Raw genomic sequence first — 22,097 nt, forward strand, 5'->3', positions numbered from 1 at the left:
GGTTGAGCGTTATGGAATATCCGTTTCACAGATGATAGCGAATATGTTTCTTATGTCGTAACTACAATCCCCTTCCCTTTTTTAGCTCACCTGGCCCAAAGGGCCAAGTGAGCTTTTCTCATCACTTGGCGTCCGTCGTCCGTCGTCGTCGTCCGTCGTCGTCCGTCGTCGTTAACTTTTACAAAAATCTTCTCCTCTGAAACTGCTGGGCCAAATTCATCATTGGGGTATCTAGTTTCAAAAATGTGTCCGGTGACCTGGCCAACCAACAAAGATGGCCGCCATGGCTAAAAATAGAACATAGGGGTAAAATGTAGATTTTGGCTTATATCTCTGAAACCAAAGCATTTAGAGCAAATCTGACATGGAGTAAAATTGTTTTTCAGGTCAAGATCTATCTGCCCTGAAATTTTCAGATGAATCTGACAACCCCTTGTTGGGTTGCTGCCCCTGAATTGGTAATTTTAAGGAAATTTTGCCGTTTTTGGTTATTATCTTGAATATTATTATAGATAGAGATAAACTGTAAACAGCAATAATGTACAGCAAAGTAAGATCTACAAATAAGTCAACATGACCAAAATTGTCAATTGACCTCTCAAGGAGTTATTAGTCAATATATATATATAATATTATTATATATAACTATTATATATATCCCTTTATAGTCAATTTTTTACAATTTTCATAAATTTTGTAAATTTTTGTAAATTTTTACAAAATATTTTCCACTGTAACTACTGGGCCAAGTTCATTATAGATAGAGATAATTGTAAGCAGCAAGAATGTTTAGTAAAGTAATTACAAACACATCACCATCACCAAAACACAATTTTGTCATGAATCCATCTGTGTCCTTTGTTTAATATGCACATATTAACAGGCTCTTTAGAGCCTCTAGTTTACGAATGTGACCTACTGAATTAGACTTGTTACCGGGTTTGTACTAACACCAGCAACACAAGGGTGCCACATGGAGCAGGATCTGCTTACCCTTCCGGAGCACATTAGCAACAATCAATTAATTTTTGTCATGAATTGACCTCATTATAGTTATTGTTTCCATGAATACTTAGCAAGGTTCTGTTCAGAGCATAAATTTGTCTTACAGTTCAAAGTGTGAACTTGTCTTCCTGAGATCTAAAGTAATATCACTATTATTTTATCGAATATCTGGCCCGAGAACACAGTTAATTCGTAGTGCATTTCTGCAATGTACTGTATCCAATTAACTTAATCAAAGTGAGTGGAGCAAGAAAGACATGTATAAAAGTGTGAATGATCGTGTTAAATTTTGTAATGCCAGAAAGGGTCCTGTGATTAGGAAATAAAGAATTTGAATTTGAATTCGAATTTTGAATTTCTTTTTGACGAAAAACGCTAATTGAAAAAAATCGCACCAGCTCTATCCAAAAAAGCTTTTACAGTATCTGAATTTTCGTGGGTACCAATTTTCGTGGATTGAGAAAAACTTGCATTTTCGTGGATATTAGATTTCGTGGTTTTGTTAAAGTCTGCATACATTCCTTAACCAACGAATATTAATAATTCCACAGTAACCCTATTTGAAAAAGATTACTGATTATTTTAATTTGATTGACAAAAATTAAAATTGTTTTTCAATTTATTTTAATCCATTTCAAATCATTTTAATACCAGTCAAATAGATTCCCTTGCGGTCATTTAAGTTGTTTTAAGATATGGTAAAGCTACGTCAAACTAGTAAGCCACACCCCTGTTTAACGAAATCATACTGTGTTATGTCCTATTAAAATTTAAAGTGTCAGCCTTTAGTAAGATAATCCACTCAAGCAGAACAGCATTCCAGTTTATCTATCGTTAATCCCTTCCAAACATTATTGATCTTAGTCAGATAAGTACCTCCAATAAATATTCACCATTTAATGAAAAATACATGTGTAAACTAAGTAACTTACAGTTATCGATGTCAGATTTTTAACATGCAGCGAAAAAGTAAATCAGTTAAAAATACAAACTAAAAATAATAATAATAATTTTAACTTGTCCACATACAGTAGCTTAAGATGAGAAAGATTGTTGATAAGTGATATGAAAACTAGTGTAATCTAAGCAATTGTGCTAAAAATTAAACGATAATGTTGATAGTTACGTATTTAATAATCAATAAAGGGACCGATGTAAAGTAACAGAAAGTGTTCATTGTTTACATCATTCCAATCAATATATCTTACCTTTTACGTTGAAAAAATATTTTTTTACAATTATCGACTAATAAAACAGTATTTATTGAGAAAAAAAAGTTTGATTCAATAATAAAAAAAAAAAACGATTGTGAAAATGTTGAAAATAACTCCCGGTTGTGCGCATTGGTGGATGTTAGACTAAATCCCATTTTAACTCCAGTGGTGCACATGGATAGATGCTAGACTTAATCCGAAATATGTTTGACACATGCACAGAAACTTACTTTTAACATTTCTATTTATTTTTGTTTTTATCCTAATAAAATATATACTTTTTCTACTTCATAACATTTTATCATACATTGTAAAGCATCGGGAATTTTCCCTGGTTTTAGTTTTAAATCTTTATTAGAATTGAAATGTAATGTAATGGTTCGGAAATGGGAGCAGCAAACATGCTTAAGATTTGATAGTTTGTTCTTATATTGTGCTGTGATTTTTGGTAAATCGAAAATTGGAAATTTGAAATTTGACTTTCATTCTACATTTTTTTTGTACTACAACAAACTATGATATTTCTTTCCACCTTTATGCCTAGAATAATCTTTGTTTAACAAAAAATGTTATACATTCATAATGAAAATCTTTATAATGTATTAATCACTTTGTTAGAAATTTCCTTATGATACTTTCAATTTTTCATTCAATTTTGTTGTCATTTTCAAAATCAATTTTGCACTAAATTTCAATTGTATATAGGATATGATTTCCATTGAGTTATTGCTTTCAAGTCAACTTGTTGAGTGTTAACTCCTAATCATTAATGTAAAACAAATTGATCATTATGTGAAATATTAAAAAATCATGGAAAACTTTCCAGAAGATAAAATGAATTTTGCCAAGTATGTGGCATTGATATTACAAATAAAACCTGAATTCTCATTCTGCTTAAAACAAATACACCAAGGACACTTCAGTTCATCCTCTTCACAAATCAGTACTTTACTATTCTGTCCATCTTTTGATATTTCTATTATTCTATCAGATCTACCGTCTGCTACAATAATGTTACCATAAGTATCTATACAAAGTCCTCTTGGTCCTGTTAAATCCTGTGTATATTGCCAGATCTGTTTTCCTGATCCATCCACACAGTATACTGCTTTACCTACCTCGTCACTATAGATTACTCTGTCATTACTATAAACAAGGTTAAACAGTGCTGATTTACTCTGAACTTGTATTGAATTCAGTGTATTTCCTTCCAAGTCTATAATACGGATTTCATCATCACGCAAACCTACAGCCAGGGAATTATTGGAGAATGATAAACCATAGCATGGTATGTCTAATGTGATAACTTTGGTAACCGTTTCATTCTCCATATTGAAGATCTGAATGTGTCCCGTCTTAGGATAAGTTATGGCTATAGTGTTCTGATTGATCTGTGTTATACAGTAGGCTCCATCAGGTATAGGTAATTGTTGCTGTAGTTTGCCATCAGAATTAAGTAGGTTAATTTTATCACACCATTCCACAACTACAACTCTTTCATCTATCAGACAAATCATGTCACTGCTGTACTTCTTCATGTTTATATCTATTTTTATTTCAATATTCATTGTCATGTTGTTTATGTTGGATTGTTCTCTTGACTGTACTTGTGCTTTCCTACTCACACTTGTTTCTCTATTCAAGGCTATTTCTATTTTAACAACCATTATTTCTCCCAGGTATTCTATTGATCCTAAATTGCTTAGTATCTTTTTTATTTCATTATTTTGCCTCATTTTGATGTCAAATTTTTTTGCCCTGTCATCATTTTCCAGATCTTTGACATACCTTGACATTTATGTACTTGTTGTTCAATCTGATGTACACCTAGAAATGATTGGAGTTTTGAACTATGTGTTGTGACTGCTGGCAAATTGTTATGAACTTTTTGAGCATTTTCTTTTTTTGTTTGATTTCAGTTATTAAATCTGTTGCGTTTGACTTTTCCTGATTCCAGATGATGTCTACTTCATGGCATAATTTCTTCTCCAGGTGGTCTAAATGTTTATTCATTTGATTCCTTATTTTAACAATTGATTTTTTTATGCATTCACATTGTTGTTCTCCAGTTTTGATGTTTGTTGATTTGTTATTTACCATTTTATCCAAGAGATGTAAGATGGAGTTGATATCTTTATCTACAGTTTCTTTTGTTTCATCAATCTTTGTTTTCTCCACAACACTAGCTAAACTTTTTATTCCCGTACATTGTAAATGGCTAGAAGGAATACATTCATCACAGCAAGGCATTAAATGATTGGGGCAATACAAGTTAAGCTGTTGACCATGTATGTCACATTCTGTATTGATAGCTCCAATGGAGGGTTTATAATTATTGATATCAATAGTCTTATGATCAATTGTTCCATTGGATCTTTTATGGTAACTAGAACATGTTGAACATAATCCTTCTTCACAGGTGTAACACCAGATGTCAGCTTCAGTCTTTACTTTTCCTTCTTGACAAGGTCCACATGGTATAGGTTTACTGGATGACATGACCCTAAACATATACAACATATAACTTATTTAGCCTTCTGGTCAGGGTCCATATGGTACAGGTTTACTGGATGCCATGACCCTAGACATATACAAGATATAAGTTATTTAGCTTTATGGGCAGGTCCTCATGGTACAGGTTTACTGGATGCCATGGCCCTAAACATATACAAGATATAAGTTATTTTGCCTTATGGGCAGGTCCACATGGTACAGGTTTACTGGATGCCATGACCCTAAACATATACAAGATATACGTTATTTAGCCTTATGGGTAGGTCCACATCTTATAGGTTTACTGGATGCCATGACCCTAAATATATACAAGATATAAGTTATTTAGCTTTAAGGGCAGGTCCACATTTTATAGAATTACTGGATGCCATGACCCTAAACATATACAAGATATGAGTTATTACGCCTTATGGGTAGGTCCACATGTTATAGGTTTACTGGATGCCATGACCCTAAACATATACAAGATATAAGTTATTTTGCCTTATGGGCAGGTCCACATGTTATAGGTTAACTGGATGCCATGACCCTAAACATATACAATATATAAGTTATTTAGCCTTATGGTCAGGGTCCATATGGTACAAGTCTACTGGATGCCATGACCCTAAACATATACAAGATATACGTTAGTTTGCCTTATGGGTAGGTCCACATGTTATAGGTTTACTGGACCCCGTGACTCTAAACATATACCAGATATAAGTTATTTGGCCTCATGTCAGGGTCCACATGGTACATGTTTACTGGATGCCATGACCCTAAACATATACAAGATATACGTTATTTTGTCTAATTTACAAGGTTCACATGTTATGAGTTTACTGGATGCCATGACCCTAAACATTTACAAGATATACGTTAGTTTGCCTTATGGGTAGTTCCACGTGGTATAGGTTTACTGGATACCATGATCCTAAACATATACAAGATATAAGTTGTTTAGCCTTATGGTCAGGGTCCATATGGTACAGGTTTACTGGTAACCATGACCCTAAACATATACAAGATGTAAGTTATTTTGCCTTATGGGCAGGTCCACATGGTATAGATTTACTGGATGCCATGACCCTAAACATATACAAGATATAAGTTATTTAGCCTCATGGTCAGGTCCACATGGTATACTATGTTTACTGGATGCCACGACCCTATACATATACAAGATATAAGTTATTTTGTCTTTTTGGTAGGTCTATATGGTACAGGTTTACTGGATGCCTTGACCCTAAACATATACAAATATAAGTTATTTAGCCTTATGGGCAGGTCTACAAGGTATAGGTTTACTGGATGCAATTACCCTAAACATATACATGATATACAAGATATAAGTTATTAAGCCTTATGGGTAGGTCCACATTTTATAGGTTTACTGGATGCCATGACCATAAACATATACACATGATATTAGTTATTTAGTCTTATGGGCAGGTCCACGTGCTATAGGTTTACTGGATGCCATGACCCTTAACATATACAAGATATTAGTTATTTAGTCTTATGGGCAGGTCCACATAGTATAGGTTTACTGGATGCCTTGACCCTAAACATATAAACATATACAAGATATAAGTTCTTTAGCCTTATGGGCAGGTCCACATGGTCATGGTATAAGTTTACTGGATACCATGACCCTAAACATATACAACATATAAGTTATTTTGCCTTATGGGTAGGTCCACATGGTACAGGTTTACTTGATACCATGACCCCAAACATATACAAGATATAAGTTATTTAGCCTTATGGTCAGGGTCCATATGGTACAGGTTTACTGGACGCCATGACCTAAACATATACAAAATATAAGTTATTTAGCCTCATGGTCAGGTCCACATGGTAAATTATGTTTACTGGATGCCATGACCCTAAACATATACAAGATATAAGTTATTTTGCCTTATGGGCAGGTCCTCATGGTATACTATGTTTACTGGATGCCATGACCCTAAACATATACAAGATATAAGTTATTTTGTCTTATTGGTAGGTCCACATGGTATAGGATTACTGGATGCCTTGACCCTAAACATATACAAAATATAAATTATTTTGCCTTATGGGCAGGTCCTTATGGTATACTATGTTTACTGGATGCCATGACCCTAAACATATACAAGATATAAGTTATTTTGTCTTATGGGCAGGTCCGCATGGTATAGGTTTACTGGATACCATGACCCTAAACATATACAAGATATAAGTTATTTAGCCTTATGGTCAGGGTACATATGGTACAGGTTTACTGGATGCCATGACCCTAAACATATACAAAATATAAGTTATGCAGCCTCATGGTCAGGGTCCATATGGTATATTATGTTTACTGGATGCCACGACCCTAAAAATATTCAAGATATACGTTATTAAGCCTGATGGGCAGGTCCACATTATATAGGTTTACTAGATGCCATGACCTAAACATATACAAGATATTTGTTATTTAGCCTTATGGGCAGGTCCACATGGTATAGGTTTATTGGATGCCATGACCTATACATATACAAGATATAAGTTATTTAGCCTTATGGTCAGGGTCCACATGGTATAGGTTTACTGGATACCATGACCCTAAACATATACAAGATATAAGTTATTCAGCCTTATGGTCAGGGTCCATATGGTGCAGGTTTGGATGCCATGACCCTAAACAGATGCGAGATAATAGTTATTTTGCCTTATGGGTAGGTCCACATGTTATAGGTTTACTGGACGCAATGACCCTAAACATATACAAGACATAAGTTATTTAGCCTGATGGGCAGGTCGACATGGTATACTATGTTTACTGGATGCCATGACCCTTAATATATACAAGATATAAGTTATCTAGCCTTATGGATAGGTCCACATGTTATAGGTTTAATGGACGCCATGACCATAAACATATACAAGACATAAATTATTTAGGCTTACTGGCAGGTCCACATGGTATAGATTTACTGGATGCCATGACCCTAAATATATACAAGATATAAGTTATTAAGCCTCATGGTCAGGGTCCACATGGTATAGGTTTACTGGATGCCATGACCCTAAACATATACAAGATATAAGTTACTTAGCCTTATGGGCAGGTCCACATGGTATAGGTTTACTGGATGCCATGACCCTAAACATATACAAGATATAAGTTATTTTGCCTTATGGGTAGGTCCACATGGTATACGTTTACTGGATGCCATGACCCTAAACATATACAAGATATAAGTTATTTTGCCTTATGGGCAGGTCCTCATGGTATACTATGTTTACTGGATGTTATGACCCTAAACATATACAAGATATAAGTTATTTTGTCTTATTGGTAGGTCCACATGGTATAGGATTACTGGATGCCTTGACCCTAAACATATACAAAATATAAGTTATTTTGCCTTATGGGCAGGTCCTTATGGTATACTATGTTTACTGGATGCCATGACCCTAAACATATACAAGATATAAGTTATTTTGTCTTATGGGCAGGTCCGCATGGTATAGGTTTACTGGATGCCATGACCCTAAACATATACAAGATATAAGTTATTTAGCCTTATGGGTAGGTCCACATGGTATAGGTTTTCTGGATACCATTACCCTAAACATATACAAAATATAAGTTATTTAGGCTGATGGGTAGGTCCACATTTTATAGATTTACTGGATGCCATGACCCTAAACATATACAAGATAAGTTATATCGCCTTATGGGTAGGTCCACATGTTATAGGTTAACTGGATGCCATGACCCTAAACATATACAAAATAAAAGTTATTTTGCCTTATGGGCAAGTCCACATGTTATAGGTTTACTGGATGCCATGACCCTAAACAAATACAATATATAAGTTATTTAGCCTTATGGTCAAGGTCCATATGGTACAAGTTTACTGGATGCCATGACCCTAAACATATACGAAGATATACGTTAGTTTGCCTTATGGGTAGGTCCACATGTTATAGGTATACTGGACCCCATGACTCTAAACATATACAAGATATAAGTTATTTAGCCTCATGTCAGGGTCCACATGGTACAGGTTTACTAGATGCCATGACCTAAACATATACAAGATATTAGTTATTTAGCCTTATGGGCAGGTCCACATGGTATAGGTTTACTGGATGCCATGACCTATACATATACAAGATATAAGTTATTTAGCCTTATGGTCAGGGTCCACATGGTATAGGTTTACTGGATACCATGACCCTAAACATATACAAGATATAAGTTATTTAGTCTTATGGTCAGGGTCCATATGGTGCAGGTTTAGATGCCATGACCCTAAACAGATGCGAGATATTAGTTATTTTGCCTTATGGGTAGGTCCACATGTTATAGGTTTACTGGACGCAATGACCCTAAACATATACAAGACATAAGTTATTTAGCCTGATGGGCAGTTCGACATGGTATACTATGTTTACTGGATGCCATGACCCTTAATATATACAAGATATAAGTTATCTAGCCTTATGGATAGGTCCACATGTTTTAGGTTTAATGGACGCCATGACCATAAACATATACAAGACATACATTATTTAGGCTTACTGGCAGGTCCACATGGTATAGATTTACTGGATGCCATGACCCTAAATATATACAAGATATAAGTTATTTAGCCTCATGGTCAGGGTCCACATGGTATAGATTTACTGGATGCCATGACCCTAAACATATACAAGATATAAGTTACTTAGCCTTATGGGCAGGTCCACATGGTATAGGTTTACTGGATGCCATGACCCTAAACATATACAAGATATAAGTTATTTTGCCTTATGGGTAGGTCCACATGGTACAGGTTTGCTGGATGCCATGACCCTAAACTTATACAAGATATAAGTTATTTAGCCTCATGGTCAGGCTCCACATGGTATAGGTTTACTGGATGCCATGACACTAAACATATACAAGATATAAGTTATTTTGCCTCATGGTCAGGGTCCACATGGTATAGGTTTACTGGATGCTATGACCCTAAACATATACAAAATATAAGTTATTTTGCCTTATGGGTAGGTCCACATGGTACAGGTTTACTGGATGCCATGACCCTAAACATATACAAGATATAAGTTATTTAGCCTTATGGGCTGGTCCACATGGTACAAGTTTACTGGATGCCATGACCCTAAACATATACAAGATATAAGTTATTTAGCCTTATGGGCAGGTCCACATGGTTCTGGTTTACTTGATGCCATGACCCTAAACATATACAAGATATAAGTTATTTAGCCTTATGGGCAGGTCCACATGGTATAGGTTTACTGGATGCCATGACCCTAAACATATACGAGATATAAGTTATTTTGCCTGATAAACAGGTCAATGTTTGGTTTGACTTGATCATCTTTTCATAGCTGTCAAATGTAAGATTGGATTTGGAATTTTGAATTTTGAAATAGTCACAATGGCACCAGGTTAAATTGTCACCTTGTCAAATCGTTACCCCTGTCTTGTCAATGCAGTATCTAGTTAAGTCTTATGCAAAAGTTTCATAAAATTGGTTTCTTAGAAGAATTATCGCAGAATACTGTTATCTCATAAAAAATACAAATACAAGATAAGATTGTTCATGATTTGTCCAGAAACAATTGTTTAATTTTATCTCAACTTTTTTCTTGACTTTTTGGCCAAAATCTTTTAAAGCTGGATGATTTCATGTTTCTCATTTTGCTTACACTCCTATTTGAAATAAGTTTTAAAGGATCTAAGGGGCATCGAACGATATCCACGGAACTTTTCATGCTCCTCAAAATTAGTCTAATAATAAGTTAAATAACCGTCTAGGACTACCAATTTATATTTTGCTACAGAAAACAATCATCAGAAATGGTAGAAAAGTATATTTAACAGTTTATATAAACTCTTAAAACCATAAATTTAATATAATCAACCCGTTAACTAAACCAAAACAAACAACATGGCCGACAACAACTCATATGCCGGCGCTGTTTCAAAACCAGCAAATCAAAATCATGATAATCAAAATGAACATCTTGAAGAACTGTCGTCATTAAAGCCCGTATTTATCCTTGAGACAGATTTATTCGGCAATTCAATACTTCAACAAAAAGACTTCTTAACACACCAAGAAGTATTCAAAAGTATCGGCACAGAGATACCAAGATACCAAATGAAGGGACTACAAAGAGTCAAGGGAATGTGGCGCATTTACCTTGCACAAGAAGAAGCAAGAGACCACCTCCTCATATCTGGCGTATCTATACGTAATAAACTTTTAACAATCTATAATAAAAACCCAAGAATAACTGTAAATGACCAGCCAGAATATCTCAGAGTACGTGTCTCCAATATTCCATTATCAGCTGATGACGGTCAGATTTTCGGGTTCTTCCAGTCTATTGGCGTAGTTATAACAAGTTATTTCAGAGAGAGACTGAGAATAGATGGTTTTCTCACTGACTGCCAATCTGGAGACAGAATCTTCTATGTACAACCATTGGAAGGCACTTTGCCCAGATTCACAAAGATTGGAAAGTACAATGCCAAAATTTATTATAAAGGACAAATCTACATAAATCCTTACATAACTTGTCAGAAATGTCTGAAAAAGGGACACAAACAAGAAAAGTGCCAAAACAATTGGGTCTGTAACCAATGTGGAAAAGAAGGGCATAAAGCAAAAGAATGCCAAACTCCAACTCTAACTACAAAAGCATCAGACACTAAAGGGAATAACAATGATGATCAATCTGATTCAAGTGAAAGTGAAAGTGGGAATGAGACTGACATTGGTGATCATGTTGATCACAGTGAAATCCCACCTTCACAGTCCATATTGCAACCTACAGATGCAATAACAGAAACATCAACAGAAATCAGTGAAGTCACAAATAAAGAAACTGAGTCTGAACTACAGAAAAAGAAACAAAAGAAACAAAACAAAAAAGATAAAACAAAAAACAAGGCAAAATCAGAAGCAAAAGGTCCAATTGACAAATTTATTGTGAATTCTGAAATCAACACACCACTACAAAAACATGGAAAAAGAACAGCAACAACCCCAACCGATGAATACCACAATAGAGAAACTGACTCCAGCAAAGCTTCAAAGACATAGGTCTAAGAACAGTTACCATATATCATTTTCTTTCACATTTTCTACTGATCTCTAAATGATCAAAATGATATATACTTGTATAAACATCTGTAAATATTCCTATTTTATCTATAGCTATGAAAAACATAATAAAAAATATGTGGCAGTGTATGATACAATACCCTTAGATTGTATATACTCTGCACAATATCATTACAACAAATAACTTGTATATATAGATGTTTGTCAATATAGAATATATAGACCATGAATGAGATAATAAACTTTTCACATGAAATAACTAGTATAGTTATACATGAATATGTAATTATTTTGTTTTAATGTATAGAAAAATGTATATGTGCGTTTACGTCGTATAGCCCTATAAATATATTTACAATGTACTACAAAACACTTAGCTATTTATATAGATATGCAAATTAATCACATCGCTATCTCCACTCACCTGTGTAAAAAATGTAAACAAATCGTTTTGATCTATCTATACCTTTTTATCTATATAGATAATTATCAATATTTTATAGTAGCTGCGAAAATTTCAATATATAATCAAACAATATTTATTCATGGTACTAATGATTTCCTTGAATTGATAAATCTCCGTATTAGTAAAGACAACCCAAGTAAACCGAACAATCGTGTCTGTATATATATCATATACATGCGAAAGCATTTGAAAATAATCTTTCAGTTTATATGGAATTCTAATCTCGCTGTCATACTTTTTGAAAACCTTTTTAAAAGTATACAAATATTTATTTATAAACAAAATACTTACCCATTTAGAAACATTTGTTATACATCCAACACAATTATATATTTCAATGTAAGGTATACCGGTTAATATAGTGTCGATGCTCGTGGAAATCAATTGTTATACATGTGAAGGTCGATATATTTTACCAGTCAATGATTCTAAATATAGAAACAGGTGAAAACCTATCAAAGTCGGTCAATATGGAATTAAATGTATGTGCGTACATGTATATTATATTGCAACTCACAGGGTGAAGGTTAACTCTGTCATTGATGATATATGTGTGTCATTTATTTTGTCTCTAATTTCTATAGTTGTAAATACCTGTATGTTTTATTTTTGTTTATTTATTTATCATCGAATACTTTTAAAAAACAATCAAGATGTCACTTAATCTATTACACATATGTTCTTTAAATTGTCAGGGGTTGAGAAAACATGAAAAAAGAATTAGACTAAAAGAATGGATGAGACAACAGAAATGCAATATTATAATTTTACAAGAAACTCATTTTTCGGATAATTCTATAGACAAAGAATTCACGGGAGAATTATATCATAGTTTTGGAAGTACACAAGCAAAGGGTGTTTCGATTTACATTAACAAAATAATTAAACATGAAATTATTGACAAATATGTAGATCAAGAGGGAAGAATTGTTTTAATCAACATAGAAATTGATAAAAATATATTTACTTTTGTTAACCTTTACGCCCCAAACACATGTAAAGATAGAAATATATTCTTTAAAAAAGCTTTAAGTGTCATTGAAAAATATAGCCTTGGTATACTTATTATAGGGGGTGATATGAATGAAACGCTTAATATAAAGGATAGAAAAAGTAATAGAAAAGATAAACAAAAAATAAAAAATAAGACAAATGCGTTGAAAAGTTTAATAAAAAAACTAAAAGTTATAGACATCTGGAGAGTAATAAATCCAAATAAAACACAATATACCTGGAGAAGAAAAAATAATGAAGTAGCTAGTAGAATTGATTATTTTCTTGTTAGTCAAGACGTGAGACCTAGAGTACTCCACACTGATATAAGACCCGCTACAATTCAATATACAGACCATCTAGCAATTTCACTTAAGATAAATCATTGTCAGGGGGAGAAAGGAAAGGGTTATTTCAAATTAAACAATAGTATTCTTAAAGACGAATCATACAAAATGAAAATAAACACTTTAATAGATAAATATGAAAAATTAAGAGACCGAAAAGGTTTAGCAATCGTGTGGGATCTGTTTAAAATAGAGGTTAAGGAGACGACTATTGAACATTGTAAAATCAAAGCTAAAAATAAAAGAGATGAAATTAAAGAATTAGAACAAGAACTTAAACTTTTGAATGAAATTCAGGATAATGTCCTTGATGAAAAGAAAAATAATAACATAATAGATTCAATAAAGAAAACAGAAGAAATGTTACAAACTCTATATTCTGATAAAATAAAAGGGGCAAAAATAAGATCAAGAGTTAAATGGGTAGAAGAAGGCGAAAAAAATACAAAATATTTTTTGGGATTAGAGAAATCGAGACAGACAAGAAAAAATATTACTGCGATTAGGGACAGTGAAGGGGAAATAACTGAGGATCAAGGTAAAATATTAGAAACGGGGAGGAATTATTATGTAAATTTATATACGTCAACTAAGCCAGATTTGGAAGACATTGAGAATTATATTGAAAATACAAAAATAAACAGCAAACTAACTACACACGAAAGTAATGAAATTGAAGGAAAGCTGACAATAGAGGAATGTACAAATTCTGTTTTTAAAATGAAACTTAACAAAACACCGGGTATTGATGGTCTTCCAATTGAATTTTATAGATCTTTCTGGTCCAACTTACAATATTTTGCTGTAGATGTCTTTAACCATTGTTATGAGAAAAAAGAATTAACAAATTCACAGAAACTAGGATTAATTACCCTTATTTACAAGAAAAATGACCCGTTAAATTTAGACAATTATAGACCAATTACTTTATTAAATGTAGATACCAAAATTATAGCATATTCTCTTGCACAAAGACTTAAACCAGTATTGCATAAAATCATTCACAGTGATCAAAACGGGTATGTAAAAAACAGATATATTGGGTTTAATATTAGACAAATCCAAGATATTATAGACTATTCAGAAAAATTCAACGTAGACGGGGCTATTCTTTTTTTAGATTTTTCAAAGGCATTTGACTCGTTAGAATGGGAATTTATGTATTGTTCATTAAAGAAATTTGGCTTTCAGAAATCTTTATTGAAGTGGATAAATACTTTATATACAGATATAAAGGGTTGTATATTAAATAATGGGTGGATTTCAAGACCCTTCAGCATTGAGCGCGGGATCCGTCAAGGGTGTCCCGCGAGTTCTATAATCTTCGTTATTGCTGTTGAAATTTTAGCCTGTAGATTAAGACAAGATAAAAAATTTAAAGGTTTTCAAATCAAACTAGATAATAAAACCCATACTCTAAAGTTAAGCCAGCTTGCAGATGACACCACTTTATTTTTAAATTCAAAACAAGAAATTTCATTAACTTTGAATATTATCGAAATTTTCGGATCACTTTCAGGCCTAAAGCTTAATCGAAATAAAACAGAGGGGATATGGCTCGGAAATTTAAAATCTTGTAAAGATAAAGTTGAAAACATTAAGTGGACACAAGGACCGATAAAAGTATTAGGAATATATTTTGGACTTAATAAAAATGAGTGTAAAAAATTAAACTTGCAAAGACAATACGAAAAATCGGAAAAAATAATTAAAGATTGGAATAAAAGAAAATTAACTATGTTAGGTAAAATAACTCTTGTTAAATCACTAATCCTACCAAATATAACCTATGTTGCATCAGTAACAGATATTGATAAAGAATATCTCGCAAAATTTAAAAAAATAATATATAGTTTTATATGGAATAATAAACCAGAAAAAATTAAAAGACCTATAATAAGTAAAAATTATCTTGCCGGCGGACTTAAAATGATAGACATAGATAAATATATAGAATCCATAAATATTAATTGGGTAAAAAGACTCATTGATAATGAAGACTCATCACCCAATTGGAAAGTCTTACCAAAATTTTACTTAGACAAGTTTGGACAAGAATTCCTTATATTTAAAATGGACTTTAACAATATTAATCTAATCAATAAACTAAAAGAAATTGTTCCAGAATTTTACTTAAAAATAATTATATCATGGATAAACTCAAAATCTGAAAAAGAATCAAATCGACTAACATATAAGCATATCAGACAGCAACTAATATGGGGCAATAAGCATATCAAATTAAATGGTAAATGTCTTATTTTCAAAAATTGGATAAACAGCAAAATTTTATTTGTAAATGACATAATTGATGATAAAGGAAAAATTAATCAAAATAAGATTTTGGATAAACTATCTTGCCATGCTAATTGGTTTTCGGAATATTCTAAATTGATGAAAGCAATACCAAAACAGTGGTTACAAGAGCTCATAAAAGAAGAGTCAATCAAAACAAAAGTTGCTACCGACTCCGAATTTAAATTCAAAGATAGAGAAGGAAAAATGGTACCAATAAAAATATTTTCCTCGAAAGATATCTACATCTCGCTTTTAAATAGATATTATGAGAAAGCAATAGGATTTCAAAAATGGGACAGAATTCTAAATTTAGATAACAATACAAGGAAAAGAGAACAAATGTTGTACTTCATCTTTAACTATATCCAAGATAATAAATTGAGAATGTTAAGATGGAAATTTCTACATTACATTTTACCAACCAAACAATTACTTTTCTCTTGGAAAATAACTAAAACTCCTCTATGTAATATATGTAATGTCATTGAAGATTATGATCATTACTTTCTGACATGCAAATATCTAAAATCATTTTGGGATCAAATAAAACTAATACTAGACAAACTTAAAATAGGACATCATATAATATCACTGGCATCACTTTTGTATAGATATAAGATAAACGATACAAATTATTACAATATCAACGATTTTCTAACAATCGTACTTTTTACTATATATAAAGTGTATTACATATCCGAGCAGAAAACAAAACAAATTAATGTGTTTGAAATTTTTAAAGGTAAACTTTTCCAACATTACGAAATATTGACAAATAAACAAGGCAAATATAAAAACTTCTACAATTTGGTTGCAGAAAAAATTAATTTATCTTCTTAACTAAGATTTATAATATATCATAGTAATTTCTTTTTATCCTGTTATACATTATTTATTAGCAAAATTGTATGTTGTGTACTAATAAGTACTAACCTTATGAAATGCTATATACTAACGTCAACGAGACCGGGATAAGGTACCGGTACTTTATGTATCTCTAACAAATGTACATTTCAAATAAAATTATACACTGAAAAAAAAAAAAAAAAAAAAAAAAAAAAAAAAAAAAGACATTTTAATTTTAGAAAAAAACTTTATTGTCCCTTTCGGTAAATTAGAAATGGATTTGTAATTTTCAAGTTACATCCTATAGAGGTTATTGAAGTTTAAAGGTCAAGTCATATGATACAAATCTCTAAAGAAATTGTTTAGTATTTTTCCATGTATATGTGAAATATCTTGACATAAGATCGCCATACCTGTTTACAAAAAAATCTGTTCTGTATATTAAATCACCTCATTTGAATATAACTTCCATTGTGTGTATGGCAATTAAAATGTTTGACATAAAATATCAGCCGACCAGGAAGTTAATTAGAACAAGTTGAATCCTGATCAAGGTAACCAATAGATATTTAAATACCTGACCCAGTAAATATGATTAGGTCAACAATCATGTTACCAGACATATTATAATGCAGGGATTTAAATTTTTCACTTTAGAAAATCTATGTCAATTTTGTATATAATATTTATAAACATTTAATGTGGTAAAATTGTCACAGTTTGATGTCACATGTAGCCTCTTATTTTATGGTTATTGATCATCACGTTTATAATAGGTACTTTTTTTGTATACAGCAGCATCTGCAGTCATCCATATAAAACATTAATTCAGAAATGCTGCTAAGTATAGTTGGTACCGTTTATGTTATATTCATAAAATCGACTTACCTGGGTTCAATCCCTGGCTAGATCAAACCAAAAACTTGAAAATTGGTACTTACACTTGTACACAAGGCAGAGGCAACATTTAACAGAAAGAGCAAATACTTTAGATTCAGCTTAGTCCAAATAATTATGACTTCTTGAAAGGCCATAATTGAAGTTATTGCTGTGACGCCTTCCAACAACATCACATCATAAAATTGAAATGGCTGTCATAATTATTTGGACTAGGGTCAGCTCAAAGTCAGAACAACATGTCCTTTAATGCTGATACCTTGTGAACTAGCATGTTAATAATCTGTCTCTGTGTGTTGTCCGTCTATTAACTCCATCGTCTGGCCTCATCCTGTTTTGTCATCTGTTAACTTTTACTAAAAATATTTCCCATAAACTCGCCTGCCAATCAACATGTCCATTTTATCAAAAATTGTCAGAAAAATAATTTTATAAGTTTCTGTTCCTAAATGAATTAGCACATCTTATTTCCAGTGATATTATGTGGGCCTGTCTAGATAGTCATGGTTTATTTGTTTTAAAAATTTTGCATAGTTGTTTCATGTTAAAGTTTGTGATTTAGGTCAGTTAAAGGGGAACTACTATGTTAAGTCCATGATATTTGGTATACCGTTGTGAAAGTATTTGCACATCTTATTTGCATGGATACTGTATATCCTTGCTTCCTCAGTCATGGTTACTGAAAATTCAGAAACTAATGTGATGCTTTAACTAGAAATAAAGAAAAATGCAACAGTATCATGTTAGCATTGATAAAAACAGTTTAGGAAAACCAGAAACCTTCATTTAACTAAAGTTGTTTTAGTATTGGCACATCTGATTTTCATGGATACTGTATTGCTCCAACACCTGTCATGATTCACTGACTTGAATTCTTGCCTAGCAGACAAGTTAAATGTATGATTCGTATGTATGAATTTCATTGCAAATTTATTAATAGGATCATGTTGAAGTTTTGAATTCCAGTTGTTTGTTTCTTATATGTACCTTACCTGAACATTTTGTTCTTTCTATAGAGACCGTATATGACTTTGGGTACATTGAGAGATCAAGTAATATATCCTGATAGCAGAGACAACCAATTAAAGAAAGGAATAAGAGATGCACAGTTAGAAGATATTCTTTAAAAGGTATTCTTTAATTGAAAAAAAATACTTTTCTCTCTATGAATAATGCTGGCTATGTAGATGGGGGACACTTTTTTACATTGGTTACAATGAAATACTTTGATTTCCCACTTAAATAAAAACCGATAATTTCGCTTGCAAAATAAATCTGATGATTTCACTCCTCTGATGTCATACAAAAAAGGAGTTGTCAAAAATTTGTCAATGATGCTGCATAAAAACCAAATAGGAGTGGACGACAGAGATATAGTCTCTTGAACTTTATTCTTTATTTCTATGAAAAAGCCCATGGTCAAAGTAATAAGAAAAATATTCAACATGTGACCGAACAACACTGATAATTTAAAACCTGTAAATATTTGTGAATTAATGTGTTGTTCGGTCAGGCCTTAAACATTTGTGAATTAATGTGTTTTTCAGTCAGGCCTTAGATATTTGTGAATTAATATGTTGTTCAGTCAGGCCTTAGATATTTGTGAATTAATGTGTTGTTCAGTCAGGCCTTAAATATTTGTGAATATGTGTTGTTAGGTCAGGCCTTAAACATTTGTGAATCAACATGTTGTTCAGTTAGGCTTTAAACATTTGTGAATTTATGTGTTGTTCAGTTAGGCCTTTAATATTAGTTAATTAATGTGTTGTTCAGTCAGGTCTTAAACATTTGTGAATAAGTATGTTGTTCCGTTAGGCCTTAAACACTTGTGAATTAATGTGTTGTTCGGTCAGACTTTAAACATTTGTAAATTAATGTGTTGTTAGGTTAGGCCTTAAATATTAGTGAATTAATGTGTTGTTCATTCAGGCCTTAAACATTTGTGAATAAATGTTTTGTTCGGTCAGGCCTTAAACATTTGTGAATTAATGTGTTGTTCCTTTAGGCCTTAAATATAAGTGAACTAATGTGTTGTTCAGTCAGGCCTTAAACATATGTGAATTAATATGTTGTTCCGTTAGGCCTGAAACACTTGTGAGTTAATGTGTTGGTCGGTTAGGCTTTAAACATTTGTGAATTAATGTGTTGTTCGGTTTGTCCTTAAATACTAGTGAATTAATGTGTTGTTCAGTCAGGCCTTAAACATTTGTGAATTAATGTGTTGTTCGGTCAGGTTTTAAACATTTGTGAATTATTGTGTTGTTTCGTTAGGCCTTAAATATAAGTGAATTAATGAGTTGTTCAGTCAAGCCGTAAACATTTGTGAATTAATATGTTGTTCCGTTAGGCCTTAAACACTTGTGAGTTAATGTGTTGTTCGGTTAGGCTTTAAACATTTGTGAATTAATGTGTTGTTCATTCAGGCCTTAAACATTTGTGAATTAATGTTTTGTTCGGTCAGGCCTTAAACATTTGTGAATTGATGTGTTGTTCCATTAAGCCTTAAATATTTGTGAATTAATGTGTTGTTCAATCAGGCCTTTAATATTTGTGAATTAATGTGTTATTCGGTAAGGCCTTAAACACTGGTGAATTAATGTTTTGTTTGGTCAGGCCTTAAACATTTGTGAATTGATGTGTTGTTCAGTCAGGCCTTAGATATTTGTGAATTAATGTGTTGTTCGGTTAGGACTTAGATATTTGTGAAATAATATGATGTTGGGTTATGCCTTAAACATTTGTGAATTAATGTGTTGTTTGATCAGGCCTTAAACATTTGTGAATTAATGTATTGTTTGGTCAGGCCTTAAATATTTGTGAATTAATTTGTTGTTTTGTCAGGCCTTAAATATTTGTGAATTTACTTGTTGTTCTGTCAGGCCTTAAACATTTGTGAATTAATGTGTTGTTTGGTCAGGCCTTTAACATTTGTGAATTAATATGTTGTTCGGTTAGGCCTTTAATATTTGTTAATTAATGTGTTTTTCGGTCAGGACTTAAACATTTGTCAATTAATGTGTTGTTTGGTCAGGCCTTACAAATTTTTGAATCAATATGTTGTTCGGTTAGGCTTTAAACATTTGTGAATTAATGTGTTGTTCGGTTAGGCCTTAAATATTAGTGAATTAATGTGTTGTTCAGTCAGGCCTCAAACATTTGTGAATCAATATGTTATTCCGTTAGGCCTTAAATATTAATGAATTAATGTGTTTTTCAATCAGGCCTTAAACATTTGTGAATTATTATGTTGTTCCGTTAGGCCTTAAACACTTGTGAATTAATGTGTTGTTCGGTAAGGCCGTAAACATTTGTGAATTAATATGTTGTTCCGTTAGGCCTTAAACACTTGTGAGTTAATGTGTTGTTCGGTTAGGCTTTAAACATTTGTGAATTAATGTGTTGTTCATTCAGGCCTTAAACATTTGTGAATTAATGTTTTGTTCGGTCAGGCCTTAAACATTTGTGAATTGATGTGTTGTTCCATTAAGCCTTAAATATTTGTGAATTAATGTGTTGTTCAATCAGGCCTTTAATATCTGTGAATTAATGTGTTATTCGGTAAGGCCTTAAACACTGGTGAATTAATGTTTTGTTTGGTCAGGCCTTAAACATTTGTGAATTGATGTGTTGTTCAGTCAGGCCTTAGATATTTGTGAATTAATGTGTTGTTCGGTTAGGCCTTAGATATTTGTGAAATAATATGATGTTGGGTTATGCCTTAAACATTTGTGAATTAATGTGTTGTTTGATCAGGCTTTAAACATTTGTGAATTAATGTATTGTTTGGTCAGGCCTTAAATATTTGTGAATTAATTTGTTGTTTTGTCAGGCCTTAAATATTTGTGAATTTACTTGTTGTTCTGTCAGGCCTTAAACATTTGTGAATTAACGTGTTGTTTGGTCAGGCCTTTAACATTTGTGAATTAATGTGTTGTTTGGTTAGGCCTTACAAATTTTTGAATCAATATGTTGTTCGGTTAGGCTTTAAACATTTGTGAATTAATGTGTTGTTCGGTTAGGCCTTAAACATTTGTGAATTAATATGTTGTTTGGTCAGGCCTTAAACATTTGTGAATTAATGTGTTGTTTGGTTAGGCCTTTAACATTTGTGAAATAATGTGTTGTTCCATTAAGCCTTAAATATTTGTGAATTAATGTGTTGTTCAGTCAGGCTTTAAACACTTGTGAGTTAGTGTGTTGTTCAGTCAGGCCTTAAATATTTGTGAATTAATATGTTGTTCGGTTAGGCCTTAAATATTTGTGAATACATGTGTTGTTCGATTGGGCTTTAAACATTTGTGAATTAATGTGTTGTTCCGTTAGGCCTTAAATATTAGTGAGTTAATGTGTTGTTCAGTCAGGCCTCAAACATTTGTGAATAAATTTGTTGTTCCGTGAGGCCTTAAACACTTGT

The 22,097-nt window shown here is 32.3% G+C and overlaps 2 protein-coding genes and 1 long non-coding RNA gene across 3 annotated transcripts in view; 2 read left to right on the forward strand and 1 right to left on the reverse strand.

Annotated features, from left to right (window-relative positions):
• Positions 1 to 22,097, forward strand: part of LOC127737600 (ATP-binding cassette sub-family D member 3-like) — a 125,089-nt gene that overhangs the window by 81,683 nt on the left and 21,309 nt on the right. The window lies entirely within an intron of this gene.
• Positions 1,611 to 17,329, reverse strand: LOC127737613 (uncharacterized). Its single transcript, XM_052248458.1, has 2 exons — positions 17,200 to 17,329; positions 1,611 to 4,722 (listed from the first exon to the last, which is right to left on the reverse strand). The coding sequence occupies exon 2, from the start codon at positions 4,013 to 4,015 to the stop codon at positions 3,020 to 3,022; it is 996 nt and encodes a 331-aa protein (XP_052104418.1). The 5' UTR covers positions 4,016 to 4,722; positions 17,200 to 17,329; the 3' UTR covers positions 1,611 to 3,019.
• On the forward strand, positions 4,653 to 5,180 carry LOC127737625 (uncharacterized). Its single transcript, XR_007999721.1, has 3 exons — positions 4,653 to 4,780; positions 4,858 to 4,996; positions 5,151 to 5,180. It is a non-coding gene; the product is annotated as an uncharacterized LOC127737625 (long non-coding RNA).

Source organism: Mytilus californianus, unplaced genomic scaffold, assembly GCF_021869535.1.
Source record: "Mytilus californianus isolate M0D057914Y unplaced genomic scaffold, xbMytCali1.0.p SCAF_1, whole genome shotgun sequence".
NCBI lineage: Eukaryota > Metazoa > Mollusca > Bivalvia > Mytilida > Mytilidae > Mytilus > Mytilus californianus.